The sequence below is a fragment of the Myotis davidii genome, unplaced genomic scaffold (assembly GCF_000327345.1).
Source record: "Myotis davidii unplaced genomic scaffold, ASM32734v1 scaffold32, whole genome shotgun sequence".
Lineage (NCBI taxonomy): Eukaryota > Metazoa > Chordata > Mammalia > Chiroptera > Vespertilionidae > Myotis > Myotis davidii.
In genome coordinates this window covers 12,107,909-12,122,837 of record NW_006286587.1, presented here as the reverse complement: position 1 = coordinate 12,122,837, position 14,929 = coordinate 12,107,909, and the positions used below count along the sequence as shown (strand labels likewise).

The window sequence follows — 14,929 nt, the reverse complement described above, 5'->3', positions numbered from 1 at the left end:
TATGCCATGTGGGCACAAGAGAGAGCATCCCCCAGCCAAAGGAGTCCCAGGAGCGAGATGAAGGAGAGAGCTTCCGTTGTTTGGAAGTTTACATATTCAGGTGTGGAAAACTTGCAGTGTCCATGCCCATCGTGGCCACTGACTTGCTTTCAGCTTTCAGGTGTGACTGACAGGAAGGCACCTTCCCAGTTCACTCAGACCTTTCCTAGGCATGTGTTTTTCTGTTCTTCCCTTTCCTCCTTTCCTGTTAAATAATGACTAGGTTAATTTGATGGCATCGTATACATGAAATTCAAAAATAGGTAAAACTAAACCAAGCTGTTGGAAATCAGTCAACCTTTGTAGAGGATGGGAGGGAACATTGGAAGGGAGCATGTAGGGGTTCCTGGGGTGCTAGGTATGTTCTGTTTCTCCATCAGTGTATTGAGATGTTGAAAATTCACCAAGTTGTTCATGTAGGATATGTGTATTTTGCTATATGTATATGCTACTTTAATACTAAATTTTTGAAGTACTGTATGTATAAATGCTAGTTCTTAAGTTTTAACTCTTGCTGTGGCAATATAAATTTCAACCAACTAGGGGATTTGCATATGTATAAAATAGGAATTTTATGGCATATTTTGGATCTGAAATTATAAGACTTAGCTAAAATAAGTCCTGAACTTTATTCTTTAGGAAGCGAGGCGAAAAGATTCAAAGAGAAGTCCCCTTTTCACAGGGGCAGTCTTCATTTGCAGTCGTAGTTGAAGAAAAAGACAACATGGAATGTTTGAGAACCCTTAGCAGTGGTCCAAGAACTATTGCACAAAATGTTCAGGTAGTGTGCAAGCTGAGTTTCCCAGTTCTCATCGCAACACAAAAATAATTGAATACTAGTATAATGGAAGGAAAAACACACACAAATGTACGTTTTAAAAATAAAAATGGTGAAACACCATCTGGCAAAGAGACTATCTAATGTTGTCTGAGACAAAACATTGAGACTTATATCTGTCCCTCCTTGGAGTCCCCCTGGCCCTGCCTTCTCATCCTACCGCTGTGGAAGCTTGCCTCATCTGCTTAGGCCACACAGACGATTAGTGGCAAAGCAAGGCAGGGCCTCCCATCTTTTCACCCCGTAATAGACATTCCAAGTGATAGGTTAATAATGGCCCAGAGATCACAAGTGTGATATTAATGCATCTCTTGTAAAATATGTATTTCAGCTTGCTACCCTTGAATTCCCTCCAAAGAAACTATTTGGAAACAAGGATGAACGTGTGATTGCTGAGAGGCGGAGTCACTTAGAGGTAACAGAATGAAGCTTTTCCTTCTCTGTGTAGAAAATGTTCCCTCTGATTGACCAGTGAGCATTATTCCTGTTAAGCACAATTACCTTGTTCGTGAGTGTGAAGGTGCTGCTTCATTGACACAGAAGATGGCAGCAGCAGATTATAAACTAATGATATCAGTTTATTTAAAACATAAGCCCTTGTCCCCCTATGGTCTAGCAGAACGTTTTTCTGGTTTTTAAGGAGATACTTGTATTGCAAGGGTTAGAAAGCAGGTTGTGGGTGAGAACTAAATATTCACTATAGACAGATGGTATGTAATACAAGATGAGGGTATGAAGTTTTCTGAAAAAGAAAAAAAAAAAGCCCTGGAATTAATTAACTGAAGATAGTATTGCATCATTACTTTTTCAAGATAGTTGGAAGCAAAAAGACACATACCTATTTTAGTCATGGTTAGGTTTTGTTTGATTTATTTTAACTTCGTCTTTTGAGCCAGCTACACATGTAGAACTTTGGTTCAAGACAACTTGTTTTCTGATGGTCTCACTGCCGATCCACACACTGAACGGCTTTATATGGTTTATATGGTATGTATTTCATTTCAGGATACAGTTGCTTACTTGCTTGGGACTGGATGCTAATGCACTGTGTGCTGAGGCATAGTCACAGGCAGTCCTAAGTCCTAGGTCGTTGGCTACTCTCCTGCCACTGTGAGCCATTGAGACAAGACAGTATAAGGTTACAAATAGCTCAGTACAATGTGTCCGCAAGCTGTCAGGGGGTGTCTTAAAGTCCCCTTTGCTACTTCCTTAAGAGGAATCATGATAAGACCTATTGCAGATAAACTCAAATAAGAGAAGGCCCAAGAGAGTCCTTTTGAATTGTAAAGTGCCACATAAAAATTAGGTATTATTCTCATTCCCAGTGGCAGCCAGTTTGAAATGGTTGCCCAGGGGGGTGTACCTGATGCCAGTGAGCCAAGCACTGGGGAAACTTCCAGAGCTGCAGATTCCAGTGAGAGCAAATGGGGCGAGTGGGGAACATGGAGACCTTGAGGACTAGGAGATTGTAGTCCATGAGGGGCATTTTAGAGTCCTGAGATCCTCTATACTGAGCTGCTCTGAGAAAGGATGAGTTTCAGGGTGTGGCCATGCTCACAGGAGGTATTTGAGTTAAGCCATAGAGTTACAGGTTTGAAGGGGTCCAGGAACTACTGAGGCTGTGCTCTGGGTGGGGCATTACAGGCTTCTGAAGTCATCCCATGAGGTGGGCTGACCCTATTATCCAACTGAAGAATTTGCCTTCCAGGGAACGATTACCATGGTGAGCGTGTTTGATCAAGTTCCCTTCAAGGTTTATTGTATCATCCAAGAAATTTACAAGTAACAGTAGACCTAGTGATGATTCCCCCTACCTAACCCTTACCTGCCTCAGTGATCTAGACTTGTTTTTAGTGAACATAAGAAGAATGATGGCATGTAAAACAAGTTTATAAACAACAGCAAAGAGACTGTCGTTCCTAGCTACTCGGGGCTCCATGAAATTCACATGGTTTCTGGCTGTGCCACAGCTTGGGCGTTTTTTGTGCTGCACTTCTGTGAGCATAGCTTGCGGTGACTTTTCTCTTTCCATTCCACCTTCTGGAGTCAGAGCAAAGTTCAGGGCCGTCTTTTGTTCCTGATACCTCCTTTGTTCTCCTAGTATCTCCTACTTAAACACTAAGCCATCAGCAATTGATGGACAGAGTTCTATGTTAATGTCTCTATCGGTACAGGTCCTTCTAACCTGTAACTGTTATTTACCTGTGGTATTAGCCTTTATCGAATGGATCTCACACCTCATAGAAATAGACACATTTTAAATTAAATGTATTTCATCTCATGTTGATAGTTAAACCTTAGTATATTATGTTTATTTTTTAAAAATATATTCTTATTGATTTCAGAGAGGAAGGGAGAGGGAGAGAGAGATAGAAATATCAATGATGAGAGAATCATTGATTAGCTGCCTCCTGCATGCCCCTATTGGGGACCGAGCCCACAACCTGGGCATGTGCCCTGATTGGGAATTGAACTGTGACCTCCTGGTTCATTGGTAGATGCTCAACCACGGAGCCATACCAGCTGGGCTATGGTTATTTTCAAGGAGAAAGCATAATTCAGCTTCACTTTAATGGAAAATTGATCTGAAGTTCTTGGATTAATTTCCTGCTATTGTTATTTTCTTTTCTTTTTTGTAATCTAACATTGGAAATCGCTGTTTCAGTACATTTTTATGTGAAAATTAACAAAATTACTCTTCTTGAACTTCCTACTTGACTTAATTTATTGTATGTTTATTTAATTCCTACTATATACTGAAGACAGTACTTGGTGTTATATGGAATATAAATGAGACATTGCTTTTCCTCTAAGAACATATGTTTAAATTCCTTAATGATATTATCTAGAGGTTTAATACATAAACACGTACAGAAATGTGGATTTTATTAGAACACATTTGCACTGGTACACAGCAGTCTACGTAGTGTGCTCAAAAGGAATTACCTGGCAATTTTTAAAATCCAGAAGTGCAACGTTATAAGCCTCCTCACCTTGAGTCACCTGTATAAAGCAGTGTTTTAAGCAAGCATTTGGGCTTTTAATCTTCTTTGCTATTAAAATATTTCCAAGATTTTGACCTTGTGTTTGAGGTTATCACCAAAAATATAAAATGTTTCCACATTAAAGACACACACCATGTTTGCACTTTTCAAGTTAAATAAATTAAATCTGTTAAAATAATGACTTGTAAAAATGATGGGTAGTAGCAGAACTTGCCACGTCATTAGATATTGTGGAGATTAATTTTCTTGCCTTAGAGAGAAGAATATTACTTGTATATGTGGCGTGGCAGAGGTGCTGGGAGCAGTGTGGGGACACAAGGCCTAGAGCATTGAACTATTGCACCATAAAAGGCAGGAGGAGTGAGAACAGGGTGTAAATGAAGGAGCACAAACTGGATTGATTAACTGGCATCAGCTCCACCCAAAGTTATTGGGCCAACTTTATACCTGGAGCCAGTTATTCCAGAATCTGGCCTGTTATTGATTTACTTCCCATGCTCAAATCAAAGATTCATGCCATAGAGTCTTTGAAGCTTTCGAATGTGGTCTGATCTTCCTCTGGCTGCCAACATGGCCTGCTGAGCCATCCACTGCAAGTGTGCAGGTCAAGGGCACATCCTGCCGCTGGGCAGTCAGAGGACCTTGACAGCCACACTCCCCAGGTGTAACAGCCTTTCTTGTAACCCAGACAACAGCCCGGAAGACAGAGGTCAGCAGATGAGGCTGTGGAGGTAACAGGAAAAGAATACATCAGACTCTGCCTCATGAGTTATTTTGAGCAGAAAGGTGCTTTTTACCGTATTTGGTGACAGATACCATTACTATTAATTAGGTGGAACTGTAAGAAACTATCAGTGTATGTCAAAATGGCAGCACATTGGCAATTTCATATGCTTCCACTTAATACTGCTACCATCTCACATTTACTAGGTGGTCCCTCAGTGCCAGGTATGAGCAAAACGTATCATGTAACATGTCATTTGCTCCTCCCAACTAGCTCGTGAGGTGAGTTGTATTATCTCCATTTTACAGGTGAGGAAATTAAGTCTTGGGGAGGGTAAGGAAGGTCGTACAGGTTGTAAATGGCAGAGCCTCGGGTCATACCAGGGTGTCTTGCAGAGCAAGCCCCTTCTCTCACTCATCAGCACACTCTAAGTGTGCAATGCAGTTGGGTCGTCCTGCAAAGGAATGCTCCTTCTTTTGAAAAAACATCCTCTTCCAGCATTATCACCATTCACTGTTACCCAGGAGCCACTGCCTGATTATTGATTCTTAAACACTGTTCATTCATTCAGCAACCATTGAGCACCTCTTCTGGGCCAAGCAGCATCTACTACTAGAACTGAAGAAACTGGAGCAGCCCCACATCCTGTCTCCTACCTTTTAACTGGTTGTGGCTGAAGGGATGGCCTTTCATTACAGTCATATCATTTTTGTTTAAAGAAACATCTTTGTTATCATTGTTGATTTTTAAATATTCACTTCATGGCTCATTCGAGGTTCTGAATCTCAATTGCTTAGGGCTTTGTTTATTTTTAAAGCATATCTTTATGCTTGGTGTCACATTATTTCTATGCAAATTTATTTCCTATCTGAATTACTAACTAAAAAATTCCTAGGAAGTTTTCTTGAAAGTACTAGAACACACTGCAACCCTAGGCACTTTTTTTTTCTTTCCCATTTTCTTTTTTATTTTTTTAAGTTTTTTATTGATTTTTTTTTTTTTTTAAAGAAAGAGGGATAGAGAGATGGAAACATCAACAAGAGAGAAACATCAATTGGCTGCCTCCTGCATGCCCCTACTGGTGATTGAGCCCAAAACCTGGGCATGTGCCCAGGAATTGAACCAGGGACCTCTCGGTTCATGGGTTAACATTGAACCATTGAGCCACACTAGCCAGGCTTCTTTTCCATTTTCATCTCATGAGCTAAAGCATTGTTAAAAATGGTAAAAAGTGATGTGATAGCCAAGAGTTTGGGCCTTGGAGCAGAGCATTCTGGTTTTGAATTCTGCTTCTGCTCCTTTGCAATTATTTACTGTCTCTGCTTCAGTTTCCTTACTTGTAAAATGAGCATCAGTTACACCACCACCCTCTAGAGTTGACCTGAGTTTTCAGTGAGATCAGGTGCATAACATGGAATCTGGTACAGAGAAAATCACCCAAAAATGGTAGGTGGTAAGGTGGTGATAGTGGAGACCTGGGAATGGTGGGTGTGATGACAGCAGTGAGGGAGCTTCTTGAGCCAAGGAAGAGTGAGGGCACCACCCACCAGCCGCACAAAGTGTAACAATGTGCTTCTCAGTTGGGCATATCAGTTTGGGGGCAAAGACATAGCACGTGAGTATTCTTATTCATGGTGACTTCTGGAAGATACCAGGAATCTCTTGTTCTAAGACCAGCCTTTAGTCAACCTGTAAAACTAGAATCTGAAAAGTAGAAACGCTTCCTGGCAGTTTCAGCAAGGTTGAGCTTTTGTTCATGGTAACAAAGATCAGAGTCACAAGATCGTTATGAAGTGAGCATAATTTCTCCACATTTATGATGCACAGCCTGTTAATTCTCTTTGCATGTATCCCAGGTCATTGACTGCAAGACTGTCAACTATGGAGCCCCCAACTCTCCTGGGGAAAAATAGAAACATGGCAATGGCTTTTAGCAAAGACCCCCCGCAAATACATCGTTTTTAAAGAGTGTTAGGTTTATTGACTCACGGGACTAAGGGAGAACCACATACCATGGGAAGCATAGGGACATCTCAGTAAGAAGGTCTTACAAAAAGTTATGATAGGATTTGGACTTGTTTTAGTGATGTTGGGAAGAGTACAAGGAAGTGGGGCTTTGTTCTGGACTGGCTGTTTGGCTAATTCTGAGGCTGAGTGTTTTAATAATTCTTATATAGAAGGCAAAAAGAACAGAGTGAGGTTAAAACTATGATTCATTTTTAAAGAGTAGCAGTCACATTAGCCAGGATAGAGAGATATTTGATTATATTCATTGTTTGTTCAGTGTTCATGTTTTGTCTGTGTTCAGATTTGATTATTCTGTGGTCTTTTTTTATTTTTTGTGGGGTTTTTTTGTTTGTTTTTATCATGCTTCTTTGAAATTGTTTAAGGATACAGGAGGACACTGTGGCTGAGCTGGGAGCACCAGTGCAGCCCTGGCTGCTCTTTTTCCCTTTTCTTACAATAAAGGGATGCCCAGCATCTATAGATATCATTCTTTATCATGGGAACAATGAAAAAAATGAAATGAAGAGTTGTTTTCAAAATAAAGTATCAATAGTTCAAATGCCTCATCTAACAAATGCAGGTATTAGTAGAGGGTGTCAGTGTTGACATATCTCTACCACTCACCCCCACCCCACAGCCAGAGGTCATTTTCCTGGCTTGAGTGCCTATAACACGTACAGTCTAGCTTTTCTGATTAACAGGTGTCTCATTCTACTTTAGTTTTATATCACTTTCAAACCTTAAATTTCCAACAATAGAATCATTTGATTTAGATATTTTATAAGTTGAGCCCTTTCAGTTTCAAAGTTAATTTCAGAAAGTAAAAATCTTTGCGTTTTTTCATTCATTTGGCTGTATGAAAGATATCTAGCAATTCTATGCTTAATTTAACATCGTATCTACTCTCTGCTGATATTACAAAATGGGTAATGGTAGAACCATTAGCAAACAGTCAGAGCTTCAAGAAATACTTCACAGAAAGAAGCCAACATTTACTTCCTCATTTATGCCCCCCCCCCTCTGTTATCTGGTTATTTATCTTAGCAGGGATCACTCCATAATCACCAGTGTCAGTAGCAAAGCACTTGCTAAAGAAGTCATGTGACTACAGGTAAGTTAGAGAAGACTGAACTGTAATTTGAGGGCTGTCCCATCTCATTGCTTCATGGAGTCAGAGGGGTTGAAAATGCTGTGATCCCTGGGCTAACATTGGGAAGGAGACAGGAAACTCGGTGTAGGACTGGACCAATGTGGAAGGTTCTAGAGTGAGACCTGAGTGTGAACCCCGCTGTATGATACACCAGTGTATGTGTCACCTTAGCAAGTTGCTTCCCTCCCTAAACTTCAGCTCTTTACTTATTAAATGACAGAAATAATACCTACTATGTACAGTTGTTGGAATTACATGAGAAACCATACATACTATACCGGAGTATACTTTTAAAATTAAACATTTAAAGTCCTAATTAATGCAGTAAGACAAGAAGAAGAAATAAAAGATATACTGATTGATAAGGAAGAATTAAAACTGTCTTGTTTGCAGGTTACATGATTGTCTATATAGAAAATGTAAAATAATTGACAAAAAAAACTTCCTAGAACTCAAGATCGCAGGGCACAGGGTTATAATCACTTTCTTATATAACAACTAGAGGCCCGGTGCATGAAATTTGTGTACAGGAGAGTGGGGGAGGTCCCTCAGCCCGGCCTGCACCCTCTCCAGTCCAGGACCACTCAGGGGATGTCCAATTGCTGGTTCAGGAACCAGGACTAAACCAGCACTCGGACATTCACAATCCGGGACTGCCGGTTCCTAACCACTCACCTGCCTGCCTGCCTGATGCCCCTAATTGCTCCCCTGCCTGCCTGATCCCACCTAACCACCTCTGCTGGCTGCCAGATTGCCCCTAACTGCTCCCCCGCCAGCCTGATCACCCTAACTGCTCCCCCCTGCTGGCCTAATTCCCCTAACTGCTATTCCCTGCTGACCTGATCCCCCTAACTGCTCTCCCCTGCCAGCCTGATCCCCCTAACTGCTCTATTCTGCCAGCCTGATCCCCTTAATCACCTCTGCTTCGGCCCCACCACCATGGCTTTGTCCGGAAGGACACCTGGAAAATCATCTGGAAGATGTTCAGTCTAATTAGCATAGTGCCCTTTTATTAGTATAGATAACGAACAAGTGGAATTTGAAATGAAAAGAACACTACAGTCTAATATTAGCACCCTCAAAAATAAGTAAAATTTAATAAAATATGTATAAGCTCTATATAAGACAAACTATAAAACTATTGAAAAAAAAGAACTAAGTAAATTAACAGATATTACATATTCATGGATAGGAAGACTCAATATTATCAAGATGACAGCTCTTCCCAACTTGATCTGTAGATTCATTACAGTCACAATAACAATCCCAGCAAATTATTTTATGAATATGGGCAAGCTTAACTTTATACAGAAAGTCAAAAGACCCAGAATAGTCAAGAATATTGAAGGAGAAGACCAAAGTTGGAGGACTGGCACTACCCAATTTTAAGACTTATTGTAAAGCCACAGTAATCTAGACAGTGTATTATTGTCCAACAAACAGACAAATCAATGGAACAAAATAGGGAGCCCACAAATAGACCCACATAAATATAGTCATCTGATCTTTGACAGAGGAGCAAAGGCAATACAATGGAGCAAAGATAATCTTTTCAATAAATGGTGCTAGAAAAAGAAAAGGATTTAGACTTAGACCTTACTCACTTCACAAAAAGGAACTCAAAATGGATCATAGACCTAAATGTAAACACAAAACTATAAAACTAGAAGATAACATAGGAGAAAACTTAGATGACCTTGGGTATGGTGATGACTTTTTAGATATAACATTAAAGGTATGACCCATGAAAGAGATAATTGATAAGCTTGACAAGTAAAATTGAAAATTTCTGCTCTACAAAAGACAATGACGAGAGAATGAGACCAACCACAATCTGGGGAAACCATATTTGCAAAACACACATCTGATAAATGACTCTTATCCAGAATGTGCAATGAACTCTAAAACCTCAAAACTAAGAAAATAAAAACCCAATTTAAAAATGGGCAGAAGACCCGAACAGACACATTACCAAAGAAGATACACAGATGACAGATAAGCATACAAAAGGATACTCATCAACTTCATATGTCATTAGGGAACTTCAAATTGAAATAACAGTGAGATACCTCTCCACAACTATTAGAACAGCCAAATCCAAAATTCTAAGGTAATCGAATGCTGGTGAGGATGTATAACAACAGGAACGCTCATTCATTGCCAGTGGGAATTAAAAGTGATTTGGAAGACAGTTTGGAAGTTTTTATAAAGCTAAACACACTTTACCATACTCCTTGATATTTACCCAAGTGAATTGAAAAATGATGTCCACACAAAAACCTACACATATAAACTATAGACTTTGGGTGATATGATGTGTCAGTGTCGGTTCACTGATTATAACAAATGCAACACTGTGGTGAGGAATGTTAATGAAGGTAGGGCTGTATGTGGAAAAATCCCTGTATCTTCCTCTCAATTTTTTTGTGAGTCTATAACTTCTCTTAAAAATAGTACAAACATGCCCAGCTGCCGTGGCTTAGTGGTTGAGCGGCGATCTATGGACAAGGGCCAGGGCACATGTCCAGGTTGTGGGCTAGATCCCCAGTGTGGGGTGTGGAGGAGGCAGCCAATCAGTGATTCTCTCTCATCGATGTTTCTAATTCTCCCTCTTCTTTCCTCCTGAAATCAATAAAAATATAATTTTTTAAAAAAAATTTAAAAATAGTATAAATATAATTTAAAAGTAAGCCATCATGCCATCATCATCTATAATAATAAAAGGGTAACATGCTAATTAGACCAGATGTCCTTCCGGATGTCATTCCAGTGAAGCCGGGGCCGGAGCGAAGCCCGGGTCCCCGGTGCCTGCCAGCGGCCACAAAAGGGAAGCCCGGGTCCCAGGTGCTGGAGGGAAGCCAGTGCCAGCAGCCAGGGGAAGGAAGGCCTATTCTTACACGAATTTTCATACATCAGGCCTCCAGTGCATTTATAATCTCCTTCCTTTTCTCCTTGTCTCTCTTCATTCCACTTTCACATATCTTCCCTACATTCTCTTATCTTCTGTTGTCTCTTTATTACTTTGCTAAACAAAAGGAGGGAAGAAAAATGGATGCATTGGTGGGTGAAGGGATTTGACACTACCACCCATTTTTTGGGAGTATGACTTTAAACTACTATGAAAAGGAAGGTAATCGTCCTCTAAATAGATTATAGTTTGTATACATATTTTCTCCATTGCTAAGCATATGATAAATTATATTTCATTTTGAGTGGCTCACTCATTACTCTGAAATTGGATAGTCACTATTTTATCTCTCTTTACCAAGCACCATTTTTATTCACTTTTTTGTTTCAAACTCAAGACAGGTATCTGTCTGTATGAATCAATTCTTTTCAGAATCTGCAAATTAATGGGGTATTCACCTGGCATTCTCCCTTTGCGAATAAAAACATTTGAATACAGAAACCAACAAAGAAATCTCTGTAGTCACATGTAACCATAAAATAGGTTAGAGGCTAGGAATCCTGATATAATTGATAAGTAGTTATAAAGAGTTTTCCCCTGTTATTTTCTCTTTTTTTTTTAATATATTTTTATTGATTTCAGAGAGGAAGGGAGAGGGAGAGAGAGAGAAACATCAATGATGTGAGAATATCATTGATCAGCTGCCTCCTGCACGCCCCCTCCTGGGGATCGAGCGTGCAACCTGAATATGTGCCCTTGGTGGGAACCAAACGCAGGATTCTTCAGTCTGCAGGCCAACACTATATCCACTGAGCCAAACCAGCTAGGGCTCCCCTGTTATTTTCATATATTATTATAAATACTTGTCCATATTGATGTCTAGTTCAGAGGACCTTCATATTCTTTCATCTTGTATATCATTTAGAATATTCTAAGTGACCTGTTACTACATTTAATTACACTGTTAGTATAATGTGTAAAATTTTTTTCAAGGGTCACTTAAGAAATCTCAATATAAGTTGCTCTTTCCTACACCACTTAACTTTATACTATACTGAAAGTAAATTCCCTTTAGTTCTTTGTCAGACAGAAAAGCTGAAATGATCTTCTGTCAAATGAGTATGAAGAACCCAGAGGACTTGAGCACATTGATTTTAGCATCAAAATGTGGTTAGACTTTCCCATGGAGGAGAGAACATCTTCATTTAAGGACATGGCTTCCGTTCTCCTACATACTGAGTGACCTTCTTTGGCAGTTCTTTGTAGCCAGTCTGGCTTAAAAGAGAAATTGCCTTTACCTAAGTCTGTTGGATATCTGGTGTTATCCAGTGTTAAAAGAATTCCTAGAATCAAAGAACACAATCTTATTAGGATTGTGTTCTTTGATTGTAATAGCAAACTTCTATGTGAAGGGCTTTATAACCATCTCCAGCTTTCTGAACTTCAGTGTATTAAAGGAACTTAGACATATCATAATACAGAAATCAATGACCTATATCTTCTTTTTTTCACTTTATTTCTTATCACACTATATACAAAACCAGAATAAATGGAATAAATATTATAATAAACCCCCATGTACCCGCCCACATCAGCCAGCTTTAATATTTAATCAGCATGTGACCAGTCTTGTTTCATTCATACACACACACACACACATACACACACACACGGTTATTTTAAAACAAATGCCAGATATTATATTTTATCCATAAATATTTTAGGATCTATCTCTTAAAAAGCAAGATTTTTTTTATACATAACCGCAATGCCAATATTAACTCTCCCCCCCCTCCCCCTCACAGACATAAACCCTAACAAGATAATGATGAAATCTGGTTTTAAATGTATTTATGAACTCTGCATTTCTACATATAACCCATGGTATTGAAATAGCACTTTTTACCACTTCACTTATTTAGGGTTTGGAAACTGTATTAGGGTTATCTCCACAGAAACAGAACCAATAGTGTGTGTGTGTGTGTGTGTGTGTGTGTGTGTGAGAGAGAGAGAGAGACAGAGAGAGACAGAGACAGAGAGAGAGAAGAAATTTATTATAAGGAATTGGTTCATTGATTATGGAGGCTGAGGCATTTCTAGATCTGCAGTTGGCAAACTGGCAACCAGATGTGTAGTTCTAGTCCAAGTCCAAAGGCCTGAGAGCCAGGAGACCTGATAGTGTAAGTTCCAGTTACACCCAAGAAGAGCCAGTATTTCCATTGAAGTCCCCAGGCAGGAAAGGACTGATATCCCAGCTCAACACAGTCAGGCAGGAAGCAGTCCCTTTTACTGCCAGCCTTCAACTGATTGGATGAGGCCCACCCACATTTGGGAGGGCAATCTCCTTTACTCAATCTATTGACTCAAATGTTAATCTCACCCAAAAATACTCTCATAGGCACCCCAGTGGCCCAGTCAAGTTGACAAATAAAAATAACCATGACAGAAGCCATTTCGGTTCACCCCAGATGCAATGGCAGTGGTAATTTTTCCATTTTGGGGGCTTTTGGTATTGTATTATCCAACCCAATTACAGTCCAAACTCATGTGCTGTCCTAGCACTAGAACTGTGACATGTGTCTTCTCCCCAGCTCCCATATTCACTTACAGCGTGTTTGGGGCTTGACAAATACATAACAGAGGTTCTCAAATTCTTTCCTATCTGTGGAAATAGCATCAGCTGAAGGTAACACAGCGCAGCTGAAGATGGGAGACCTCAGAGCTGTGCATGCTCTGTTTATGGAGTTGGTAGAGAACATTTTTCATTTCCTTGGTTACTTTTAACAGCCACATGAAATGGAACCTGATTATTGCAGTGTTACAAAGCTGGAGGGTTGTTCCTCCTCTCCTCCAGACACAGCAAGGTGCCACTATCTGTCTTTTTTTTATTATTAAATGTCTCATTGCCTCTGAAACAGAAGTAGATATCAAAGTGGCATAGACAAAGGAGCATGCGGCGGAGTTCACCTCTCCTTTGCCTGTACCTAGGGAGCTTGCCTGCCTTGTTCAGAGACAGATGTTAGCTTCAAATCACTATTGACCTTATTGTTTACTCTGCTTAATTAAATACCATTTTAATATTCTCTCAGTCTGCCACCCCTTACACCTCACATTCATGCTGCAGCACAACGGGGTAAGAAGGAAAGGTCTTTTAAACTGAAGCGGTTAATTAGCTCTGGTTCCTCTGCGGAAGTGTCAGATAGAAATACAGCTAAAAGGGGAAAAGAACAGCCCTACTTGAGATGTGATGATAGATGCTAGAAAAACTGTTGACAATGTTGGGATGATGCCCGCATTATTAAAATGGTTTTGGAATTAGTGACCATTTTGAATCATGTAAATAATAGTGTCATGTTAGGTCATTAATTTCTACTAGAATTCCTGTTTATTTGGCTATAGTTGTTCATTTCTGCCAGAGCTTGATATTATTTTTCTTTTTCCCCCATGTGTACATATGGTCCTGGGTGAAGGTAAAGGGATGGCCCACCATGAAGTTCTTAGTCCTTTCCTAGAACTGTGAGGTGACTGGATTGTCATTTAGACCCCTCCAGATGGCATTGTTGTTAAATGAAGTCACAATCCTGTAAAATACTCATTGGAGGAGGAGATATACAATGATACATTAATTATAACAGAAGATTAAGCACGTGATAATATATAATTATGTGGATTTCATTTCTATAGATAATATATAGCTAAAATTATAAGTATAGTTGTAAATATAGTTAGGTTATATAAGTTTACCATAGATGTAGATTATAGCTGCACAGGTTATAGAGATGGGTAGAGAAGTCAATTATAGATACAATTCATTATTATATGTAAGTATAATTATGTAGATATATAGCTAGAGTTATTACACAATAGAATGAAATAAGATAAGAATCCACTCTGTAAACACATAAAACACAGGAGGTCTTTGAAATGACCGCAGCATAGCTCAGTCCCCAGGGACGTGCACTGGTAACTGTGGGCTTGCTCAGCCATGGAGAAGCCGTAGTCCTCTGAGTGAATATTAGCTAAAACAGTGGGCAAGCTGCAAGCTCATAGGTGGTTCTTTATCTTCTGAATATCCTGGAATCATTGTAATGATGGATTCTCTTATGCCCAGGGCATGAGCCACATTCACCTGTGTTCATATTGCCAAAGGTTGCAATAAAACTTGCATTTTAAGTACTTTAAACATGCTTATTTATCTTCAGGAAACTAATGAATAAGCTTGTTGTGAATCAAAAAGCCCTCATCAGAAAATTGGGTT

General features: G+C 39.6%; 1 protein-coding gene across 1 annotated transcript in view; it reads left to right on the top strand.

Moving 5' to 3' along the window:
* Nucleotides 1–14,929, top strand: part of KIF16B (kinesin family member 16B) — a 275,124-nt gene that overhangs the window by 241,744 nt on the left and 18,451 nt on the right. Inside the window, exon 26 of the mRNA XM_015560287.1 lies at nt 1,209–1,292. Within this exon, the coding sequence (XP_015415773.1) occupies nt 1,209–1,292 (84 nt within the window). The remainder of the gene's footprint in view (nt 1–1,208; nt 1,293–14,929) is intronic.